We start from the raw sequence: 25,044 nt of genomic DNA, 5'->3' as shown, positions 1-25,044 counted from the left end.
TCAGTCCCGCTCCATCGGTCACTCAGTCCCGCTCCATCGGTCACTCAGTCCCGCTCCAATTGGTCACTCAGTCCCGCTCCAATGGTCACTCAGTCCGGGTCACTCAGTCCCACTCCATCGGTCACTCAGTCCCGCTCCATCGGTCACTCAGTCCCGCTCCATCGGTTATTCAGACCCTCATCATCGGTCACTCAGTCCCGCTCCGTCGATCACTCAGTCCCGCTCCATCGGTCACTCGGTCCCGCTCCAATCGCTCACTCGGTCCCGCTCCATCGGTCACTCGGTCCCGCTCCATCGGTCACTCGGTCCCGCTCCATCGGTCACTCAGTCCCTCTCCATCGGTCACTCAGTCCCGCTCCATCGGTCACTCAGTCCCGCTCCATCGGTCACTCAGTGCCGCTCCAACGGTCACTCAGTCACGCTTCATCGGTCACTCACTCCCGCTCCATCAGTCACTCAGTCTCGCTCCATCGGTCACTCAGTCCTGCATCATCGGTCACTCAGTCCCACTCCATCGGTCACTCAGTCCGCTCCATCGGTCACTCAGTCCCGCTCCATCAGTCACTCAGTCCCGCTCCAACGGTCACTCAGTCCGGGTCACTCAGTACCGCTCCATCGGTCACTCAGTCCCGCTCCATCAGTCACTCAGTCTCGCTCCATCGGTCACTCAGTCCTGCATCATCGGTCACTCAGTCCCACTCCATCGGTCACTCAGTCCGCTCCATCGGTCACTCAGTCCCGCTCCAACGGTCACTCAGTCCCGCTCCAACGGTCACTCAGTCCGGGTCACTCAGTACCGATCCATCAGTCACTCAGTCCCGCTCCATCCGTCACTCAGTCCCGCTCCATCGGTCACTCAGTCCCGCTCCATCGGTCACTCAGTCCCGCTCCAATTGGTCACTCAGTCCCGCTCCATCGGTCACTCAGTCCCGCACCATCGGTCTCTCAGTCCCGCACCATCGGTCACTCAGTGCCGCTCCATCGGTCACTCAGTCCCGCTCCATCGGTCACTCAGTCCCGCTCCAGCGGTAACTCAGTCCCGCTCCATCGGTCACTCAGTCCCGCTCCATCGGTCAGTCAGTCCCGCTCCAATCGGTCACTCAGTCCCGCTCCAATGGTCACTCAGTCCGGGTCACTCAGTCCCACTCCATTGGTTACTCAGTCCCGCTCCTGTCGGTCGATCAGTCCCGCTCCATCGGTCACTCAGTCCTGCTCCATCGGTCACTCAGTCCCGCTCCATCAGTCACTCAGTCCCGCATCATTGGTCACTCAGTCGTCCCGCTCCATCGGTCACACACTCCCGCTCCATCGGTCACTAAGTCCCACTCCAATTGGTCACTCAGTCCCGCTCCAATGGTCACTCAGTCCGGGTCACTCAGTCCCGCTCCATTGGTCACTCAGTCCCACTCCATCGGTCACTCAGTCCCGCTCCATCGGTCAGTCAGTCCCGCTCCATCGGTCAGTCAGTCCCGCTCCAATCGGTCACTCAGTCCCGCTCCAACGGTCACTCAGTGCGGGTCACTCAGTCCCACTCCATCGGTCACTCGGACCCGCTCCATCGGTCACTCAGTCCCGCTCCATCGGTCACTCAGTCCCGCTGCATCGGTCACTCAGTCCCGCTCCATCGGTCACTCAGTCCCGCTCCATCGGTCACTCAGTCCCGCTCCATCGGTCACTCAGTCCCGCTCCATCGGTCACTCAGTCCCGCTCCATCGGTCACTCAGACCCGCTCCATCGGTCACTCAGTCCCGCTCCATCGGTCACTCAGTCCCGCTCCATCGGTCACTCAGTCCCGCTCCATCGGTCACTCAGTCCAGGTCCATCGGTCACTCAGTCCCGCTCCATCGGTCACTCAGTCCCGCTCCATCGGTCACTCAGTCCCGCTCCATCGGTCACTCAGTTCCGCTCCATCGGTCACTCAGTCCCGGTCCATCGATCACTCAGTCCCGTTCCATCGGTCAATCAGTTCCGTTCCATCGGTCACTCAGTCCCGCTCCATCGGTCACTCTGACCCGGTCCATCGTTCACTCAGTCCCGTTCCATCGGTCACTCAGTCCCATCCATCGGTCACTCAGTCCCGCCCCATCGGTCATTCAGTCCTGCTCCATCGGTCACTCAGTCCGGGTCACTCAGTCCCGCTCTATCTGTAACTCAGTCCCGCTCCATGGGTCACTCAGTCCCGCTCCATGGGTCACTCAGTCCCGCTCCATGGGTCACACAGTTCCGCTCCATCGGTCACTCAGTTCGCTCCATCGGTCACTCAGTCCCGCTCCATCGGTCACTCAGTCCCGCTCCATTGGTCACTCAGTCCCGCTCCATCGGTCAGTCAGTCCCGCTCCATCGGTCACTCAGTCCCGTTCCTTCGGTCACTCACTCCCGCTCCATCGGTCACTCACTCCCGCTCCATCGGTCACTCAGTCCCGTTCCATCGGTCACTCAGTCCCTCTCAATCGGCAACTTAGTCCCGCTCTATCGGTCACTCAGTCCCGCTCCATCGGTCACTCAGACCCGCATCATCGGTCACTCAGTCCCACTCTATCGGTCACTCAGACCAGCTCCATCGGTCACTCAGTCCCGCTCCATCAGTCACTCAGTCCCGCATCATTGGTCACTCAGTCGTCCCGCTCCATCGGTCACACACTCCCGCTCCATCGGTCACTAAGTCCCACTCCAATTGGTCACTCAGTCCCGCTCCAATGGTCACTCAGTCCGGGTCACTCAGTCCCGCTCCATCGGTCACTCAGTCCCACTCCATCGGTCACTCAGTCCCGCTCCATCGGTCAGTCAGTCCCGCTCCATCGGTCAGTCAGTCCCGCTCCAATCGGTCACTCAGTCCCGCTCCAACGGTCACTCAGTCCGGGTCACTCAGTCCCACTCCATCGGTCACTCAGACCCGCTCCATCGGTCACTCAGTGCCGCTCCATCAGTCACTCAGTCCCGCATCATTGGTCACTCAGTCGTCCCGCTCCATCGGTCACACAGTCCCGCTCCATCGGTCACTATGTCCCAATCCAATTGGTGACTCAGTCCCGCTCCAACGGTCACTCAGTCCGGGTCACTCAGTCCAACTCCATCGGTCACTCGGTCCCGCTCCATCGGTCACTCAGTCCCGCTCCATCGGTCACTCAGTCCCGCTCCATCGGTCACTCAGTTCCACTCCATCGGTCACTCAGTTCCGCTCCATCGGTCACTCAGTCCCGGTCCATCGGTCACTCAGTCCCGTTCCATCGGTCACTCAGTCCCGCTCCATCGGTCACTCAGACCCGGTCCATCGTTCACTCAGTCCCGTTCCATCGGTCACTCAGTCCCATCCATCGGTCACTCAGTCCCGCTCCATCGGTCACTCAGTCCTGCTCCATCGGTCACTCAGTCCGGGTCACTCAGTCCCGCTCTATCTGTCACTCAGTTCCGCTCCAACGGTCACTCAGTCCCGCTCCATCGGTCACTCAGTCCCGCTCCATGGGTCACTCATCCCGCTCCATGGGTCACTCAGTTCCGCTCCATCGGTCACTCAGTTCGCTCCATCGGTCAGTCAGTCCCGCTCCATCGGTCACTCAGTCCCGTTCCTTCGGTCACTCACTCCCGCTCCATCGGTCACTCACTCCCGCTCCATCGGTCACTCAGTCCCGTTCCATCGGTCACTCAGTCCCTCTCCATCTGCAACTTAGTCCCGCTCTATCGGTCACTCAGTCCCGCTCCATCGGTCACTCAGACCCGCATCATCGGTCACTCAGTCCCACTCCATCGGTCACTCAGTCCTGCTCCATCGGTCACTCAGTCCTGCTCCATCGGTCACTCAGTCCCGCTCCAATGGTCACTCAGTCCCGCTCCATCGGTCACTCAGTCCCACTCCATCGGTCACTCAGTCCCACTCCATCGGTCACTCAGTCCCACTCCATCGGTCACTCAGTCCCGCTCCATCGGTCAGTCAGTCCCGCTCCATCGGTCAGTCAGTCCCGCTCCAATCGGTCACTCAGTCCCGCTCCAACGATCACTCAGTCCGGGTCACTCAGTCCCACTCCATGGGTCACTCAGACCTGCTCCATCGGTCACACAGTCCCGCCCCATCGGTCACTATGTCCCAATCCAATTGGTCACTCAGTCGCGCTCCAACGGTCACTCAGTCCGACTCCATCGGTCACTCGGTCCTGCTCCATCGGTCACTCGGTCCCGCTCCATCGGTCACAATGTCCCGCTTTATCGGTCACTCAGTCCCACTCCATCGGTCACTCAGTCCCGCTCCATCGGTCACTCAGTCCAGCTCCATCGGTCACTCAGTCCAGCTCCATCGGTCACTCAGTCCAGCTCCATCGGTCACTCCGTCCCGCTCCATCGGTCACTCAGACCCGCATCATCGGTCACTCAGACCCGCATCATCGGTCACTCAGACCCGCATCATCGGTCACTCAGTCCCGCTCCATTGGTCACTCAGTCCGCTCCATCGGTCACTCAGTCCCGCTCCATCGGTCACTCAGTCCCGCTCCAATGGTCACTCAGTCCCGCTCCATCGGTCACTCAGTCCCGTTCCTTCGGTCACTCACTCCCGCTCCATCGGTCACTCACTCCCGCTCCATCGGTCACTCAGTCCCGTTCCATCGGTCACTCAGTCCCTCTCCATCGGCAACTTAGTCCCGCTCTATCGGTCACTCAGTCCCGCTCCATCGGTCACTCAGACCCGCATCATCGGTCACTCAGTCCCGTTCCATCGGTCACTCAGACCAGCTCCATCGGTCACTCAGTCCCGCTCCATCGGTCACTCAGTCCCACTCTATCGGTCACTCAGACCAGCTCCATCGGTCACTCAGTCCCGCTCCATCAGTCACTCAGTCCCGCATCATTGGTCACTCAGTCGTCCCGCTCCATCGGTCACACACTCCCGCTCCATCGGTCACTAAGTCCCACTCCAATTGGTCACTCAGTCCCGCTCCAATGGTCACTCAGTCCGGGTCACTCAGTCCCGCTCCATCGGTCACTCAGTCCCACTCCATCGGTCACTCAGTCCCGCTCCATCGGTCACTCAGTCCCGCTCCATCGGTCAGTCAGTCCCGCTCCATCGGTCAGTCAGTCCCGCTCCAATCGGTCACTCAGTCCCGCTCCAACGGTCACTCAGTCCGGGTCACTCAGTCCCACTCCATCGGTCACTCAGACCCGCTCCATCGGTCACTCAGTCCCGCTCCATCAGTCACTCAGTCCCGCATCATTGGTCACTCAGTCGTCCCGCTCCATCGGTCACACAGTCCCGCTCCATCGGTCACTATGTCCCAATCCAATTGGTGACTCAGTCCCGCTCCAACGGTCACTCAGTCCGGGTCACTCAGTCCAACTCCATCGGTCACTCGGTCCCGCTCCATCGGTCACTCAGTCCCGCTCCATCGGTCACTCAGTCCCGCTCCATCGGTCACTCAGTTCCGCTCCATCGGTCACTCAGTTCCGCTCCATCGGTCACTCAGTCCCGGTCCATCGGTCACTCAGTCCCGGTCCATCGGTCACTCAGTCCCGTTCCATCGGTCACTCAGTCCCGCTCCATCGGTCACTCAGACCCGGTCCATCGTTCACTCAGTCCCGTTCCATCGGTCACTCAGTCCCATCCATCGGTCACTCAGACCCGCTCCATCGGTCACTCAGTCCTGCTCCATCGGTCACTCAGTCCGGGTCACTCAGTCCCGCTCTATCTGTCACTCAGTCCCGCTCCATGGGTCACTCATCCCGCTCCATGGGTCACTCAGTTCCGCTCCATCGGTCACTCAGTTCGCTCCATCGGTCAGTCAGTCCCGCTCCATCGGTCACTCAGTCCCGTTCCTTCGGTCACTCACTCCCGCTCCATCGGTCACTCACTCCCGCTCCATCGGTCACTCAGTCCCGTTCCATCGGTCACTCAGTCCCTCTCCATCGGCAACTTAGTCCCGCTCTATCGGTCACTCAGTCCCGCTCCATCGGTCACTCAGACCCGCATCATCGGTCACTCAGTCCCGCTCCATCGGTCACTCAGTCCTGCTCCATCGGTCACTCAGTCCTGCTCCATCGGTCACTCAGTCCCGCTCCAATGGTCACTCAGTCCGAGTCACTCAGTCCCGCTCCATCGGTCACTCAGTCCCACTCCATCGGTCACTCAGTCCCACTCCATCGGTCACTCAGTCCCAATCCATCGGTCACTCAGTCCCGCTCCATCGGTCAGTCAGTACTGCTCCATCGGTCAGTCAGTCCCGCTCCAATCGGTCACTCAGTCCCGCTCCAACGGTCACTCAGTCCGGGTCACTCAGTCCCACTCCATGGGTCACTCAGACCCCCTCCATCGGTCACACAGTCTGGCTCCATCGGTCACTATGTCCCAATCCAATTGGTCACTCAGTCCCGCTCCAACGGTCACTCAGTCTGGGTCACTCAGTCCAACTCCATCGGTCACTCGGTCCTGCTCCATCGGTCACTCGGTCCCGCTCCATCGGTCACAATGTCCCGCTTTATCGGTCACTCAGTCCCACTCCATCGGTCACTCAGTCCCGCTCCATCGGTCACTCAGTCCAGCTCCATCGGTCACTCAGTCCAGCTCCATCGGTCACTCCGTCCCGCTCCATCGGTCACTCAGACCCGCATCATCGGTCACTCAGACCCGCATCATCGGTCACTCAGACCCGCATCATCGGTCACTCAGACCCGCATCATCGGTCACTCAGTCCCGCTCCATTGGTCACTCAGTCCGCTCCATCGGTCACTCAGTCCCGCTCCATCGGTCACTCAGTCCCGCTCCATCGGTCACTCAGTCCCGTTCCAAACGGTCACTCAGTCCCGCTCCATTGGTCACTCAGTCCTGCATCATCGATCACTCAGTCCCGCTCCATCGGTCACTCAGTCCCACTCCATCGGTCACTCAGTCCTGCTCCATCGGTCACACAGTCCCGCTCCATCGGTGACTCAGTCCCGCTCCATCGGTCACTCTGTCCCGCTCCAACGGTCACTCAGTCCGAGTCACTCAGTCCCGCTCCATCGGTCACTCAGTCCCACTCCATCGGTCACTCAGTCCCACTCCATCGGTCAGTCAGTCCCGCTCCAACGGTCACTCAGTCCCGCTCCATCGGTCATACAGTCCCGCTCCATCGGTCACTCAGTCCCTCTCCATCGGCAACTTAGTCCCGCTCTATCGGTCACTCAGTCCCGCTCCATCGGTCACTCAGTCCCGCTCCATCGGTCACTCAGTCCCGCTCCATCGGTCACTCAGTCCGAGTCACTCAGTCCCGCTCCATCGGTCACTCAGTCCCACTCCATCGGTCACTCAGTCCCACTCCATCGGTCACTCAGTCCCACTCCATCGGTCACTCAGTCCCGCTCCATCGGTCACTCTGTCCCATCCATCGGTTTGTCAGTCCTGCTCCATCGGTCACTCAGTTCAGGTCACTCAGTCCCGCTCCAACGGTCACTCAGTCCCGCTCCATCGGTCACTCAGTCCCGCTCCATCGGTCACTCAGTCCCGCTCCATCGGTCACTGAGTCCCGCATCATCGGTCACTGAGTCCCGCATCATCGGTCACTCAGTCCAGGTCACTCAGTCCCGCTCTATCGGTCACTCAGTCCCGCTCCAACGGTCACTCAGTCCCGCTCCAACGGTCACTCAGTCCCGCTTCATTGGTCACTCAGTCCCGTTCCATCGGTCACTCAGTCCCGCTCCATCGGTCACTCTGTCCCATCCATCGGTCAGAGAGTCCCGCTCCATCGGTCACTCAGTCCAGGTCACTCAGTCCCGCTCTATCGGTCACTCAGTCCCGCTCCAACGGTCACTCAGTCCCGCTCCATCGGTCACTCAGTCCCGCTCCATCGGTCACTCAGTCCCGCTCCAGCGGTCACTCAGTCCCGCTCCAGCGGTCACTCAGTCCCGCTCCAGCGGTCACTCAGTCCCGCTCCAGCGGTCACTCAGTCCCGCTCCAGCGGTCACTCAGTCCAGGTCACTCAGTCCCGCTCTATCGGTCACTCAGTCCCGCTCCATCGGTCACTCAGTCCCGCTCCATCGGTCACTCAGTCCCGCTCCATCGGTCACTCAGTCCAGGTCACTCAGTCCCGCTCTATCGGTCACTCAGTCCCGCTCCATCGGTCACTCAGTCCAGGTCACTCAGTCCCGCTCTATCGGTCACTCAGTCCCGCTCCATCGGTCACTCAGTCCCGCTCCATCCGTCACTCAGTCCCGCTCCATCGGTCACTCAGTCCCGCTCCATCGGTCACTCAGTCCCGCTCCATCGGTCACTCAGTCCCGCTCCATCGGTCACTCAGTCCAGGTCACTCAGTCCCGCTCCATCGGTCGCTCAGTCCCGCTCCATCGGTCACTCAGTCCCGCTCCATCGGTCACTCAGTCCCGCTCTATCGGTCACTCAGTCCCGCTCTATCAGTCACTCAGTCCAGGTCACTCAGTCCCGCTCCATCGGTCACTCAGTCCCGCTCCATCGGTCACTCAGTCCCGCTCCATCGGTCACTCAGTCCCGCTCCATCGGTCACTCAGTCCCGCTCCATCGGTCACTCAGTCCCGCTCCATCGGTCTCTCAGTCCCGCTCCATCGGTCACTCAGTCCCGCTCCATCGGTCACTCAGCCCCGCTCTATCGGTCACTCAGCCCCGCTCTATCGGTCACTCAGTCCAGGTCACTCAGTCCCGCTCTATCGGTCACTCAATCCCGCTCCATCGGTCACTCAGTCCAGGTCACTCAGTCCCGCTCTATCGGTCACTCAGTCCAGGTCACTCAGTCCCGCTCTATCGGTCACTCAGTCCAGGTCACTCAGTCCCGCTCTATCGGTCACTCAGTCCAGGTCACTCAGTCCCGCTCCATCGGTCACTCAGTCCAGGTCACTCAGTCCGCTCCATCGGTCACTCGGTCCCGCTCCATCGGTCACTCAGTCCAGGTCACTCAGTCCGCTCCATCGGTCACTCAGTCCGCTCCATCGGTCACTCAGTCCCGCTCCATTGGTCACTCAGTCCCGCTCCAGTCCTGTACATAATCTTACTGACCTTTCTCTGCGGCCCGGCCTTTTGCCCCCCCTGGTCTGGGACTGGGGCGCCCCCCGTGCCAAGTGAGGCGCCTGAAGCTCCTGCGGAAAGCCGATGTGAACTCGCTCATGCTGCCGACCCGCTTCTGCAACAAAACACAAAGAGGATTCACTGTGCAACCGAGTCCCGGAGAAGCAGCCAGACCGAGCAGGAGGGGAGCTTCCCGGACCCCTTCCCGCCCGGACCCCTGTCCCGCCCGCACCCTCAACCCCCCCCCCCCCGTCTCTCTCTCCCCCGGACCCTCACCTGTCGCTCCCCGCTCTGCACTCCCGTTTCCGGGCTCCGGCTCTTTCTCACGGCAGCCCCGCCCCGGGGAGCGGACAGGCGGGGAGTCCAGCAGCTTCCCCGCGCCCGAGGAAAGAGACTCGACAGCGGGAATACCACCCCCAAAATAACCTACTGTGGAACCCCGATCCTACTGGGGAGGTTACAGGATCCAGCTTGGAGGGGCGGGGGGTACAGGAACCTGCTGGAGGGGGGGGTGGTTACAGGATCCTGCTTCGGGTACAGAACCCTGCTTGGGGGGGGGGGGGGGGGGTACAGGATCCTGCTGGGGAGGGGTACAGGATCCTGCTTGGGGGGGGGGTACAGGATCCAGCTTGGAGGGGCGGGGGCGGGGGGGGGGGGTTACAGGAACCTGTTGGAGGGGGGGTGGTTACAGGATCCTGTTTCGGGTACAGAACCCTGCTGGGGGGGGGGGTACAGGATCCTGCTGGGGAGGGGTACAGGGTCCTGCTTGGGGGGGGGGGGGGTACAGGATCCTGCTTTGGGGGGGGGGGGGTTGTACAGGATCCAGCTTGGAGGGGCGGGGGTGTACAGGAACCTGCTGGAGGGGGGGGGGTGGTTACAGGATCCTGCTTTGGGTACAGAACCCTGCTGGGGGGGGGGGGGTACAGGATCCTGCTGGGGGGGGGGGGGTACAGGATCCTGCTTGGGGGGGGGTACAGGATCCAGCTTGGGGGGGCGGGGTACAGGATCCTGCTGGGGGGAGATACAGGATCCTGCTTGTGGGGGGGGGGTACAGGATCCTGCTTGGGGGGGGGGGTACAGGATCCTGCTGGGGGGGGAGGGGGGTACAGGATCATGCTTCGGGTACAGAACCCTGCTGGGGGGGGGTACAGGATCCTGCTGGGGGGGTGGTACAGGATCCTGCTGGGGGGGGGGAGGGGGGTACAGGATCCTGCTTCGGGTACAGAACCCTGCTGGGGGGGGGGGTACAGGATCCTGCTGGGGGGGGTACAGGATCCTGCTGGGGGAGTGGTACAGCATCCTGCTTGGGGGGGGTACAGGATCCAGCTTTGGGGGGGGGGTACAGGATCCTGCTGGGGGGGGGGAGGGGGGTACAGGATCCTGCTTGGGGGGGGGGTGCAGGATCCTGCTGGGGGGGAGGGGGGTACAGGATCCTGCTTGGGGGCGGGGGTGGTACAGGATCCTGCTGGGGGTGGGAGGGGGGTACAGGATCCTGCTTGGGGGGGGGTACAGGATCCTGCTTGGGGGGGGGGTTGTACAGGATCCAGCTTGGGGGGGGGGGTGGTTGTACCGGATCCAGCTTGGAGGGGCGGGGGGGGGGTACAGGATCCTGTTTTGGGGGGGTGGGGGTTGTACAGGATCCTGCTTGGGGGGGGGGGGGGAGTTGTACAGGATCCAGCTTGGAGGGGCGGGGGGCTTACAGGAACCTGCTGGAGGGGGCGGGGGTGGTTACAGGATCCTGCTTCGGGTACAGAACACTGCTGGGGGGGGGGTACAGGATCCTGCTTGGGGGGGGGGGGTACAGGATCCAGCTTGGGGGTAGGGGTACAGCATCCTGCTGGGGGGGGGGAGGGGGTACAGGATCCTGCTTGGGAGAGGGGGTTGTACAGGATCCTGCTTGGGGGGGGGGGGGGGGGTTGTACAGGATCCTGCTTGGGGGGGGGGGGTGGGTGTTACAGGATCCTGCTGGGCAGGGGGGGTAGGTGTTACAGGATCCTGCTTGGGGGGGGGGGGTTTACAGGATCCTGCTGGGCGGGGGGGGGGGGGTTACAGGATCCTGCTTTGGGGGGGGTTGTACAGGATCCTGCTTGGGAGGGGGGGGGGGGTTGTACAGGATCCTGCTTGGGGTGGGGTGTTACAGGATCCTGCTGGGCGGGGGTGGGGGTGGGGGGGTGTTACAGGATCCTGCTTGGGGGGGGGGTTTACTGGATCCTGCTGGGTGGGGGGGGGGTGTTACAGTATCCTGCTTTGGGGGGGGGGGGGTTGTACAGGATCCTGCTTGGGGGGTGGGGCTTACAGGATCCTGCTGGGCTAGGGGGGGGGCGGGGTTACAGGATCCTGCTTGGGGGGTGGGGTTACAGGATCCTGCTGGGGGAGGGGGGGGGTTACAGGATCCTGCTTGGGGGGGGGGGTACAGGACCCTGCTGGGGGGGGTACAGGATCCTGCTGAGGGAGGGGGTACAGCATCCTGCTGGGGTGGGGGGGTACAGCATCCTGCTGGGGGAGGGGGTACAGCAGCCTGCTGGGGCGGGGGGAGGGAGTTACAGAATCCTGCTTTGGGGGGGGGTACAGGACCCTGCTGGGGGGGGGGGGTTACAGGATCCTGCTGAGGGAGGGAGTACAGCATCCTGCCGGGGGAGGGGGTACAGGATCCTACTGGGGAGGTTGCAGGATCTGGCAGGGGGAGGAGGGGGGGTGTCAGGATCCTGCTTTGGGGGGGGGGGGGGGGGGGTCAGAATTTTGAAACCCTTTCTCCCAAAAAGCAGGGCTGTTGGCATTTCAAGACTGAACATTCTGTTAGGTAGGAGATGCAAAACAAGGAGCGAAGCAAAGTTAAGATCCAGTCCAGATCAGCCATGATCTAACTGAAAGTGGAACAGGCTTGAGGGGCTGAATGAAATGAAAATCGCTTATTGTCACGAGTAGGCTTCAAATGAAGTTACTGTGAAAAGCCCCTAGTCGCCACATTCCAGCACCTGTTCAGGGTGGCTGGTACGGGAATTGAACCGTGCTGCTGGCCTGCCTTGGAAGCCAGCGATTTAGACCAGTGTGCTAAACCAGCCCCTAAGGAATGTTCTCCTTATGTGCCTATTTTCCTGTAATGAAGAAAGTGATTCAAAATGAGCAGTGGACAACGGACATTAACATGACGGTGTCGTCAGTGTTTCTATGTTGCAAGTATTTTGGGAAGTTGTTTAAGAACTGAGCACAATGAAGTAAACGGTTTGATTTGATGGTTTTGAGTTTCCGTGCTCTGTTGCTGTATCATCCCCAACTGCTCTGCGAACCTGGTGAATTTGAGGAAACCCGGGATTAGTGTTGGGCTGATTCTCCGTCACCTCCCATCGAGCAAGTCTTGTAGTCACTCCTCGCAAACTGCCTGCTTATATCAGCTGAATATCTGTATTTGTGACATGGCTTGTCTGTCCGACTAGGAAATCTGGAGATTGTTATTCAGGTGGTGGCACAATCCCCAATATACATTGTCAACCAACAGCTTGCTAATGTAACTTTCTTTTAAAAAGTACACACACAGTGATGACAAAATCTCTGTGAATCAATATATTTTTGGACACTGAAATTAGTGTGAAGAATGGAACTGTTGTGTAAGAAACACAATTAAAACAGTCTTCGGAAAACCACAAATATATTTTCCTCCCTCAATTTCAGGATTTTATTCCAGGATTTTCACTGTCTATTCACGACCCACTTCACCAACAAGCTCTCACTTTCTCCACTTCTGTCCAACACTAGCTACTCTATATCTTCCCCTTCCCCAAACATTGCCTCAACCATCCTGTAACTGTGGCTCAATATGTCCCTTTATCTCCCTCAATCCCACAGAATGGGATACAAAACTGGATTAAATGGGGGTGAGCAGCAAATTAGAGTTAGAGAGTGAGAGAGACACAGAGAGACAGAGACAGAGAGAGGGTCATACGGGCTGAGGTTATTCAGTCTTGCCCCTCGCCTGAGGTGTGGTGATCCTCAGGTTAAACCACCGCCAGTCAGCTGTGCCCCTCAAAGGGGAAAGAAGCCTCTGCTCACTGAGACTATGGTGACTTTACCTTATCTTTACTTGGCCTGGATTCTTCTTTCCCTCATGATTCAGTTCCACTGCCGAGAACACAAGCGAACTAACTCTGCTTGGCTGGCAATGGAACCCTGGGGCAGCAGTTAACAGGATCACTGTCCAACTGAGGAAGGTGACCTTCCCCCAAAAGCTGCCCAGCCAGTCAGAGAGCTGGAGGCTCAGCAGCCTTGGCAGTGCTCTCGTTAGTGAGGTTGCATCACCAGCAAGAGGGTGTCTCAATAGCTGGCTGCACATGCAGGGAACTGATGAGGGTGGGGCACAGGGGTGCCAATTTCCACCAGCAGCCCCATCCATGGGCCATGGAACACCCATCAAGGAGACCCAATCCTGGGAGTCCACTAGGAGGCTGCCAACATTTACCTGCTGGTTTCCCACCCGTGGTTGCCCTCTTGAAATTGCCTTGATTGGGCCGTACAATGGTAGCTGTGTCACTGACGTTCCCCCTGCTGGCAATATGCCACGGTGGCAGAGCTCAGACTCTCCTTCTGATGCCTTCTCCCAACATATTGCCACCTCCCAAATCCATCTCCCAGGGGCTGACAACATTCAACCATCTCGGTCTTTCAGCAGGTGTGACCCTCCTGTATTTCTCTCTTTCTCCATCACTTTGTGTCTCTATTTCTCTCTCAACACAACTCCCACAACTGGGACTTTGTAAAAGAAAATTATATTTCTCCCTCTCCCTCTGTCTGTCTCTCTCTGTCTCTATTTCTCTGTGTGTCTCTCTGTCTGTCTCCCTCTCTCTGCCTCTCTCTCTTGTGTCTCTTTGTGTCTCTCTCTATTTCTCTCCATCTCTCTGTCTCTTTCTCTGACCCTCTCTGTCTCTCTCTCTGTCTCTCTCACTTTCTAACTCTAATTTGCTGCTCCCCCCATTTAATCCAGTTTTGTATCCCATTCTGTGGGATTGAGATTTCACCACAGGACGTTCTGCACCAATTTGTTTACCCATCTCCAAGTCTGCTTACAATTAATAAACAAGAGTTCAAAGAAAATAATCAAAGTGTTTTATGGCCTGTTACATTTTCTCCTGGGTTGCTCACAGCAGGATCCTTGAAGTCAAATGTAAATTCTTAATAACCATGGCAGGACAGCACAGTGGTTAGCACTACTGGCTCAAGTCGCCGATGACCCGGGTTCGAATCCAGCCCCGAGTCATTGTCCGTGTGGAGTTTGCACATTCTCCCAGTGTCTGCACCCCCACAACCCAAAGGTGTGCAGGGTAGGTGGATTTGCCACATTAATTGCCCCTTAATTGGGAAAAAAATAATTGGGTACTCCTGATTTATTTTTAAATGGACAACAATGGAGGGCTGGCAACTGTAACTCTGAACTCAACTACCCCCCCACACCGATTCCTCAACCACCCCTTCACCACATCCCATTCTCCCCCTCCCCTTCCCAGCCCCTCCCAATCCCCTCCCCGCTCTTCCCTTTCCTCCCTCCCCCCTCCTTCCTTTATTGCCTCATTTTTGACTCTCTCAGTGCCACCTCTACCACCTACTGCACCCCCCCCCCCACCTCTTCTCCCAACCCTCAATGAGTCTGTGACGAGAAGCCCCAGGTAAGGGGAGGTTTTTATAGGAGGGTGGGGCAGTTCAGGAGCTGCTTTGCTGAAGGGCTGTGCTAATTTCACTGCGTAGGTGTGGTGAGTTTATGGGAGAGTGAAAGATTCACTCCTTCAAATTCACACAACCCTATTTCTAGCAGAATGCAACCTCATCATCACCACCCCCCACCGCCTGCATTTGACTGCCTGCACCTGAGTGTACATTTTATAATTCCAAAGTCCGACCCGTATTTATGTATTGTGCAATGCAGTGTTACTTTCACTCATACTCCCTGACGCAGTGTAATGTGAATCTATTCCACTGCTTACACTTCACATAAGCCTCTATCACTGATGAATTCTTCCAAGCATACCCTCATCTGTCACTATTCCCTTCTCCCTCTTTTATGTATCGTGTAAGGGGCAGCACAGTGGTTAGCATTGCTGCTTACGGCGCTGAGGACCCGGGTTCGAATCCCGGTCCTGGGTCACTGTCCGTGTGGAGTTTGCACATTCTCCCCATGTCTGTGTGGGTTTCACCCCCACAACCCAAAAGATGTGCAGGATAGGTGGTTTGGTGATGCTAAATTGCCCCTTAATTGGAAAAAATAATTGGGTACTCTAAATTTATGAAAAAAAATATACGTATTATGTTTCTCCCCCAGTGTTTCAGCTGTTCCATATCGCAGTGAACTCCACATTCTCATCATCCATGGCGGAAAGACATTCTTTATTTGATCCATTACCGGTCAGGCACTGCAGCACCTTGAGTTTAATACCCTGCTCTCCAAATCCCTCCACTGGGTTGGCCTTCCCTGTCTCTGCAGCTCCAAAGCTGGCCTCCTCAGCACCCTGGATATTAGCCCACCACTGGCAATTGTCCATTCCCCTGTCAGCCCAGAGTGATGGCCTCTCCGCTTCTCTCTCTCTGCCTTTCTGATACTCCTGAACTCTAACTCTTTGACCCCATTTTTTTTCACCCTCCCTCACACCTCCTTACACACTCAATGTCAGATTCTGTTTGATTATTACTCATGAAGCACCTTGGAATGTTTTAAGATGTTCAAGGTGTTATGGAAATTCAAATATTTGTTGTATTTTATATTGATGACCTCTTGTACTGCACTGGTGTAGCCCATACTCCCAGATTGTGCTGCCAACTCCTGAATTAAAGATCATTCTCCACTGCTACAAGCAATTCAAGAAAATACAGAGGGACACTTAATGTTCAAAGGAAATTAAAACTTTTTTTTTCATTTACTCCAGCAAGATTGGGCATTTGGAGAAAAGGCTGACTGGATAATTCCAGACTGTCAATTAGGTAATAAAGGGTCTGTACACTATCCAATTGGGAATGTGAGGATTGATGTGTTGTGTGCCCATGGCGGGAGAGTGGGGACCTGAGCTGGCTGTGTGTTTGTTGGAGTCTGTTCAAGGCGAGGGAGCTCATCAATTCCGCCCCCCCCCCCCCCCCCCGCCCCCAAACATTTGTTCCCTGTTAGTTCACTTACCTTATTGGCAGATAAAGCCACAACATTGTCAAATGAACCAAACCCTCGCGTCACAGTGGCACAGTGGCTAGCACTGCTGCCTCACGGCGCTGAGGACCCGGGTTCGATCCGGGCCCCAGGTCACTGTCCGTGTGTAGTTTACACATTCTCCCCGTATCTGCATGGGTCTCACCCCCACAACATAAAGATATGCAGGATAAATTGCCCCTTAATTGGAAAAAAAAGAATTGGCTACTCCAAATTTCTAAGAAAAATGAACCAAACCCAGAGCCTGGGGCCTGCCTGCACAGGTGCAGCAGAGTGTCTTGTTTCAGCTTTGTCTAAGCATGTCTGCAGGAACAGCCAGAGCAGAAACAGAAGCTGAGCGAAGGAAATTGGGGCAGAGGCTACAGTCACCCAGGACAGAGGGAGAGCTCCCCACAGAACTTAACACTTACTCCACCTGAGCTGCGTCACTCACACAGACCAGGCTGCTGCTGGGACTGTGCTGGCTTGTCGGACTCACAGACAGCCTGCTCTGCAATTCAGCCAGATTGCGACTGATGGTTTACCTCAACACACTTCCCCACACCTTACCCCTGTAGTGATCTGTATATCTGCTGGTATGTAAGGGGTTAATATTCGTAAGTCAGTGCTGAACAATCACTAGATTGCAGCACCAGATCTATGTATATAAGCTACACTCAGAGGAGATTCCCGCTCTTTGTATCAGGAGTGACTTAGTGAGTAGGTGTAGTTAAACAATATATATACTTATTCTTATTTATCTAAACTTCCGTTATAGTTGTAGAAGTGTGAACAAACTCATAGTTATTTATAATCTTTACTCAATAAACAGTATTTGCTTAATTTGAAGACTGAGAGTTTTACTGAACATCAACCATCAGACCATTCTGGATGTAAGCCAATGAGTAACAAGATATTACAATAACGTAATATAACACCCCCTTGGTGTCATTAGTCCCTAGAAATCTATTGATTTCTGTTTTGAACCTGCTCAATGATTGAGCTTCCACAACCCTCTGGGGAGAGAATTCCAAAGATTCGCCTCTGAGTGAAGAAGTTCCTCATCATTTGTCCTAAACGGCTTGCCCCTCACTCCGAGATTCCCCAAACAGAGCAAACATCCTTTCTCCATCTATTCTGTGTCATGACCTAAAAAGATAATCTTAAAAATGTGTTTTTCTTCAATTTTCTCTTGTTTAAATTTGGTTTAAAAATGGACAAAAGCTAACTCGTCAACCGCCTGGAATGTGACTGTATTGTATCAATATTCCAACCAAGCCTGCACCAGTCAGCTCTGGGCAAAGGCAGAGGTATTTATGACTTCTCATCTCAATTGCTAATGGTTCCACAGTTATCTGCTCAAAAGACAAGGGCCGGGATTCTCCGAAATCCCGGCCAAGTGTTGACCCGGCGTCAAAACTGGAGCGAGCGACGCCGGTGTCAACGGGCCTCCAGGCCCAGACATTCACCCCTTCCTAGGGGGCTAGTACGGCGCCGGAATGCTGTGCACTCGAAAGCTGGCGCGACACGTCCGACGCGGGTCTGCGCTGGCGCGTGGGTAGCCGTCTCCGCGCCGGCCCCCAGGCAATATGGCGGAGCCCCACAGGGGCCCGGCGCGGAGGAACATAGGCCCCCCCCCACTCCGGAATTAGCCCGGCCGCCGATCGGTAGGCCACGATCGTGGGCCGGGCCACTGTGGAGGCCCCCCCTGGTGTCGGATCCCCCCCCGCCCCGCAACCAGGACGGCGTCCGCAGCCAGAAGTCCAAGGACCCGCCGGATAGGACCATACATAACCCACGCCGGCGGGACTCGGCCGAACTTGGCGGGCACTCGGCCCGTCGAGCACAGAGAATTTTGGCGGAGCGGCGTGTCACAATTCTCGCGCTCCCCGGCGATTCGCCAACCCAGCGCGGGATCGGAGAATTCCGACCAAGGGGTTTTGCGAAGGTCCTTCAACTCCATTGTTAGCTGAAAATAATAATAATAATCTTTATTATTGTCACCAGTAGCCTTACATTAACACTGCAATGAAATTACTAGGAAAATCCCCTAGTCGCCACACTCCGGTGCCTGTTCGGGTACACTGAGGGATAATTCAGAATGTCCAACTCACCTAACAAGCACATCTTTCGGGACTTGTGGGAGGAAACCGGAGCACCCGGAGGGACCCCACGCAGACACGGGGAGAATGTGCAGACTACGCACGGACAGTGACCCAAGCTGGGAATCAAACACGGGTCCCTGGCGCTGTGAAACAACAGTGCTAACCACTGGGCTACCGTGCTGCCCCTGGAACAGGAGACTTCTGGTGACGGGGATGTGCTGAGTAGTCACAGATCAGGTGGCTCTCCTCCAGAACACAGCAAAATAAGCACATTTAGCCAGAAAATTCGGACTCGTTCATCTCCTCAACTATAAAGATAAGGAATAAGAAAAGTATGCCAGGAAGCAGTAGCTCGCGAGGCCGCAGTGAAGCCAGAAATGGTAGAAAAGGGCAAGAGAAGCGAGCGAGTCGATGGACCCACGAGGTGAGGGGTCCCCAGCCACCTCCGAAAGAGAGAGAGAGACCGGTGACCCGGTCTGTGGGCTCCACCGCTTCCCCCCCTTCCAACATGGAGAGGGATGGAAGACGTTTCTAACTAAGGAACTGACTGCGATGAAGTGGAGATCCAGGTGGCAGTCGGGGTGGTTGAGTCACTGGCCGTCATGCAGATGACACTCAACAGGATGGGAAAGAAGCTGGAGGCACCGGGAAAACGATCCAAGAGCTCGAAAAGGCAGCGACTGACTGGAGCGACTGTATCGTCACCCTGGAGGCCAAGATAAAAAGGTTAGTGGTGACCCGAGGGAGCCTGAAGGCGGATGTCGAGGACCAAGAGAACCGATATACGAAAACTGGGCCTGCCAGAGGGGATCGAGGCCCGACTGACTATGTGGCCCAGATTCTGGGCAACTTGGTTGGAAGGGACAGCTTCCCCAAGCCACCGAAGATCGACAGGGCACAAGGTCCTCCGACCAAAGCCTATGGCCATGGGGGCAGCCGAGGGTAATTGCCAAGCTGCACAGGTGCCAAGACTGGGAGAGGATCCTGCGCAGGGCTCAGCAGACCAAAGCCAACAGGTTGGAAGGATACAGATTAGGGTTTATCAGGTCATTGGGGCGGACATGACAAAGTGCAGAGCTGAAATTAACCATGTGAAGCCAACCCTACACAAGAACAGTGTAATATTCGGGAAAAATGACAGGCATGGCTAGGGAACTGGGAACTTTTATGGAGCAATTGGGGGTAGTGAATCCATGGCGGTTCCTGCATCCAGGTGGGAAGGAATTTTCATTTTTCTCACCAGTACTGGGTCTACACCCGCATTGACTTCTTTGTAGTGGGAAAATTGGTTCCAGAAATATTCGGAGCGGAATACAGCGCGATTATAATGTCCGACCATGCTCCACATTACATGGATGTGAGGTTGGAGATGGGCAGTGCCCAACGCCCCACATGGAGGCTGGACACGACCCTCTTGGCCAACAAGGTCTTCTGCTAGAAAACGTCACAGGCCATAGGCGAGTATGTTATAAACAACCGGAATGGGGAAGTCTCACTTTCCACGTTGTGGGAGGCTCTGAAGACTGTGATTAGGGGAGAATGCATGTAGGGATAGGGAAGAGAGGGCAGCAAGGCAGTAACTGAGCGAATCCATCCTGGAGCCTCGGGCAGAGAGGGAAAAGCTACAAATGAACTTTAACCTGCTGTCCACCAGGAAGGCAGTGCACCAACTCCACCAGACACTGAAGACCTTTTATGAGCACGGAGAGAAGGCTAGCTGTCTGCTGGCTCATCAGCTGCGAAAGCAGCCAACCACAAGGGAGATAGCACAGGTGAAGGAAAGCAGAGGCTTTCCCTAGCCAAGCCAAAAAGTGTCAACAAAGCATTCAAGACCTTCTACCGGGAACCCGACGGGGACTCGCGGATCAAACAGTTGCTCGACAACTGGACATGCCAGTCATGGGGGACGATAGATGGGTGGGAGCTGGAAACACCATTAGAACTGGCAGAGGTAGGGCCGCCCGGTGGCACAGTGGTTAGCACTGCTGCCTCAAGGCGCAGAGGTCCCAGGTTCGATTCCCAGCTTGGGTCACTGTCTGTGTGGAGTTTGCACATTCTCCCAGTGTCTGCGTGGGTTTCACCCCCCACAACCCAAAGATGTGCAGGGTAGGTGGATTGGCCGTGCTAAATTGCCCATCAATTGGAAAAAATGAATTGGGTACTCTAAATTTATTTTAAAAAAGAACTGGCAGAGGTCATGGAGAGCATGAACTCCACACAGGCGGGGAAGGCGGCGGGACCCAACGGGCTCCCGGGGGACTTCTACAAAAAATTCACGCCGGTCCGTGCCCCGCACCTGCGAGAGTTGACTCACTAGCGAGGGGTACCCTGCCTCCAACACTAACACAGGCCACCAAATCTTTGATACCCCAAAAATTCAAAGACCCAACGGAATGCAGATCATACAAACCCATTTCGCTGCTCAATGTAGACGTGAAAATACTCGCAAAAGTCCTGGCCAAGTGGCTGGAGAACTGCATACCAGAGGTGGCTGCAGAGGACCAGACAGACTTTGCTATGGGTAGACAGCTAACTGAGAACATCAGACAGCTGCTGAATATGATACTGACCCCATCCGGGCAGAGAACACCAGAGGAGATTGTCTCCCTGGATGGAGAAAAGGCCTTCGACAAAGTCGAGTGAAAGTACCTCATTGAGGTACTAGAGCGGTTTGGGCTATGGACAGGGTTCACCTCCTGGTTGAAACTCCTGCACAAAGCCCCCAAGGCGTTTGGACCACCACCGCCAGCTCTGAATACTTCCAGTTGCACAGAGGCACAAGGCAGGGATGCCCCCTCTTGTTCGCCCTGGCAATCGAGCCACTGGCCAGAGAGTGAGGGGATGGGTAAAGGACCCAAACACAGAATAGATGAGGATGACTGAGCCCTCCTGCACAGGAATGGCCCTCTGGACTCTCGCCATGACAGCACTCCCATCCCCGCCAACAAAACACTTAACCAGCCCCGACGTAGTAACAACACTGCGAGCCTCAAACCAGATGATGCAGCACTTCGGTCTAACCGAGGTGTCCACCATGGCCGCCATCTGCAGCGACACAGGTTTCCACCAGCCCACCTTTAAGAGGTGGAGACAGGACGGGGGACTGGGATGTTTCGCGACTTTTACACAGTCTGATGGAGAGACTGGAACTACTGAACAGACAGGAACTCCGATATCTACAAATCAAAAACTTTCTCCGCAAGAAAATGACAACGTATCCAAGAGCCCCAAGAAACACAATGTTGGAGGAGTTACTGGACACTGACAATCTGGGAAAGGGGATCTGTGGGGACATGTACTGACGACTTTTAGAAAGGACATGCTCTCCACTGGACGAAACAATGGAAAAATGGGAGGAAGAGTTAGGGACGGAAGTAGGGTGGGGACTCTGGAGCGAAGCACTGAACAGGGTCAACTCCACCTCCACCTGTGCAAGGCCAAACCTTATACAACTAAACGTGGTGCGCAAAGAACACCTGACCAGAACCCAAATAAGCAGGTTCTTCCCGGCGGTGGAGGATAAATGTGAACGGTGCCAGAGGGGTCCGGCCAACCCCACCCACATGTTCTGGGCTGGCCCCAGACCTGTTGGGTTCTGGACAGTCTTCTTTGAGGCGATGTCCAAGGTTGTGGGGGTGAAGGTGGAGCTGTGCCCGAGAGTGGCAGTCTTCGGGGTATCAGACCAGCTAGAACTTCATATGGGGAAGAGGGCTGAGCCACCCATGCCTTTGCGTCCCTAATTGCCAGCTGGGGAATTCTGCTCGGCTGGCGATCAGCAGCACCACCCACAGCAGCAGGCTGGCTGGCAGACATATCGGAATTTCTCCACCTGGAGAAGATCAAGTACACCATCCGAGGGTCTGAAAATGGCTTCCACAAAGCCTGGGTGCCATTCACCAACCTGTTCCAAGACCTGTTAGAGCGGGGAGAGGCGGGGGAAGTGGGGGGGGCGGATGCACAGGAGCCACCAGGATCACAGAAAGCAGACAGGAGCAAGGGGGGGGGGGGCAGCAAGGGGGGGAAACACCAAGGGGAGGCCAGAGAGATACCGACATGGGGACCAGAGGGCCCAACACAAGTCCATACGATAAAGAACCCTCAAAAGCAGGCTGACAACAGAATGGGAAGAGGAGAGATGAAGGGAGGAGAAGCCAAACGACAGGGAGAGGGAAGGGAGAAGGAGGGCACTGCCCACAGATAAACATCAAACCCACAGTGAAGTAAAGGGCCTAGGAAAAGACCTGGAAACAGCAGAAGAGGGGGAAGTGTGGAGGGCTGGGGGTTGGGGCAAAGATGTCTTTTAACATAACATAGAATTTACAGTGCAGAAGGAGGCCATTCGGCCCAACGAGCCTGCACCGGCACTTGGAAAGAGCACCCCACTTAAGCCCCACCCCACTTAACCCAGTAACGCCACCTAACCTTTTTTAGGCACTAAGGGGAAATTTAGCATGGCCAATCCCCTAACCTGCACATCTTTGGACTGTGAGAGGAAACCGGAGTCCCCGGAGGAAACCCACGCACACACGGGGATGGATGGAGGGGAGGGTGTTGTGCCGAAAAGGAACAACATGTGAAATATCACCGTCTCATCTACTTCTATGTACAGTGTAAAAATGAAAACTTTAATAAAAATATATATTTTCTAAAATAATAAAGATTAATATCGCAGTAGACCCAGGTCCCCCTGGATATGTGGTGTGGCAATGATATTGTCGCTGGACTAGTAACCCAGAGACTCAGGGTAATGCTCTGCGGACTTGGATTTGAATTCCACCATGGCAGACGGTGAAATTTGAATTTAAAAAAAGTGGAATTAAAAGTCTAATGATGACCATAAACCATTATTGGTTTCTGCACAATCCCATCTGGTTCAATAATGTCCTTTATGGAAGGAAATCTGTCATCCTTTGCTTATCTGGCCTGCTCCAGTTTCGTCCCGCATCCAAAGATGTGCAGGGTAGGTGGACTGGCCATGATAAATTGCCCCTCAGTGTCCAAAAATGACGTGTAGGTTAGGTTAAGGAGTTATTGGGTCAGGGGACTGAACTTGGATGGAGTGCTCTGTCACAGGGTCAGTGCAGACGCAATGTGCCGAATATCCTCCTTCCGCACTGGCGGGATTCTAGGATTCTATGACCTGTGACTCCAGACCCACGGCGATGCCCTCTTAACTGCTCTCTGAAATTGCTCAGCAAGCCACTTGGGCAATAAATGCTGGCCCAGCCATCACTGATTAAAACAAATCTCTCACCATTTAAGAAACATTAAAAATCACTCACTAACTCTGCAGTAGTGTGCGGAGCTGGGCCTAGGTGGAACACTCTTTCGGAAGGTTGGTGCAGACTCGATGGGCTGATCCTTCTGCACTGTAGGGATTTATGATTTGATGATCTTGGGATGCAAATCATCCAAGTGAGACAACGTATCCACTTTAGGCAGAACCATCTTTTGCAGTGCATCTTGCCTATCAGTTTTCACCTCATCCATTACCTCTACCATCTCTGCTTTCCCTGACATTGTCCCGGCATCCTTGTCAATAAACACCAATACACAGGTACTCAGTGTATTCTAGCTGTAATTAGTCCACAGAGGCAGAAGTCCCGTCACCAGAATTCCTTTTATTTACAAACCCAACAGCTGAACAACCATGACCATTCAGTCTGCTGTCTACACCGGGAGTGCAGAGGATCTGACACTCCCTGCTATATACGCAGAAAGGGGTTCTCTGAGGAATGTGATGAACGGTTACTGTCTTATCATCATGTAAGGTGATGTCACCCTTTAAGACCGGGCTTGGAACCCTGGGGACTCCGCCTCTGGCTCCGCCCATCTGGGAGCCATACATAAAGGCCTGCCTCATGGTCTGTGTAACAGTCAGCTCTCGTCTCTAGCTGTAGTATAGTTATTAGTCTAATAAAGCCTTCTTTACAGCTTAATCTCTAAGCGTCATTATTGAGGGTACCTCAATTTATTAGACTAAACTAGATTCAGGATGGACGCAGGCCTAAAACCAGAGAAGCTCAATCTGGAAGCACGAACGCCGGAGGCAAAGGAAATTTTTAAATACTGGCTGCGATGCTTCGAGGCCTACCTGGACTCCGCAGAGACTCCCATCCTAGGGCCACGCAAGCTGGGTCTACTCCACGCCCGGGTGAGTCACAGAATCTCCGCCACGCTCGAAAAGGCGATGACTTATGAGGAAGCGATTGAGTTGCTCCGCAAGCGGTTTGTCAAACCCGTCAATGAGGTGCACGCCCGGCATCTGCTCTCTACCTGCCGGCAGCGCTCGGGGGAATCGCTCGACGAGTTTGTTGAAAAACTCACCGTGCTTGCCAGGGACTGTGACCATCAGGATGTGACAGGGGAAGTCCATATGAACCTGCAAATCAGGGATGCTTTCGTGTCCGGCATTCGCGCGGCCTACATCCGGCAGCGGCTGCTCGAAAACGGGGCAAAAGACCTCCAGGAGACGCTAACGCTCGCCTCCTCGCTGGAGGTGGCCCGACATAACTTGGGTACGTACCCCGCAGACTCTGCCAGCCCCCCCCGGACTTCCTCAGACTCAACCGTATTACAGGCCTGCGCCACGCGGCGACCCGCTCACCATGGGGGCACACCATGCTACTTCTGCGGGCAGAGCCAGCACCCACGCCCACGCTGCCCAGCCCGCTCCGCAATCTGCAGCGACTTGGGGCAGCACGGTAGCATGGTGGTTAGCACAAATGCTTCACAGCTCCAGGGTCCCAGGTTCGATTCCGGCTTGGGTCACTGTCTGTGCGGAGTCTGCA

At 56.0% G+C, this 25,044-nt stretch overlaps 1 protein-coding gene across 4 annotated transcripts in view; it reads right to left on the bottom strand.

Annotated features, from left to right (window-relative positions):
- The window catches only part of LOC140393981 (DENN domain-containing protein 2D-like), a 229,233-nt gene that overhangs the window by 165,170 nt on the left and 39,019 nt on the right, over nucleotides 1-25,044 (bottom strand). The window contains exons 1-2 of one of the 4 annotated variants that reach the window (XM_072480698.1): nucleotides 16,143-16,162; nucleotides 8,984-9,107 (exon numbers count right to left, since the gene is read on the bottom strand). In XM_072480698.1, the coding sequence (XP_072336799.1) occupies nucleotides 8,984-9,092 (109 nt within the window). In that variant the 5' untranslated portion in view covers nucleotides 9,093-9,107; nucleotides 16,143-16,162. Of the gene's footprint in view, nucleotides 1-8,983; nucleotides 9,108-9,268; nucleotides 9,493-16,142; nucleotides 16,163-25,044 lie in introns of those variants that run through there. The other 3 variants (XM_072480699.1, XM_072480696.1, XM_072480697.1) reach the window with 3 other exon arrangements.

Source organism: Scyliorhinus torazame, chromosome 17 (genome assembly GCF_047496885.1).
Source record: "Scyliorhinus torazame isolate Kashiwa2021f chromosome 17, sScyTor2.1, whole genome shotgun sequence".
Taxonomy (NCBI): domain Eukaryota; kingdom Metazoa; phylum Chordata; class Chondrichthyes; order Carcharhiniformes; family Scyliorhinidae; genus Scyliorhinus; species Scyliorhinus torazame.
Note: the sequence above shows the minus strand (reverse complement) of the source record. Positions and strands in the feature narration are given on the sequence as shown.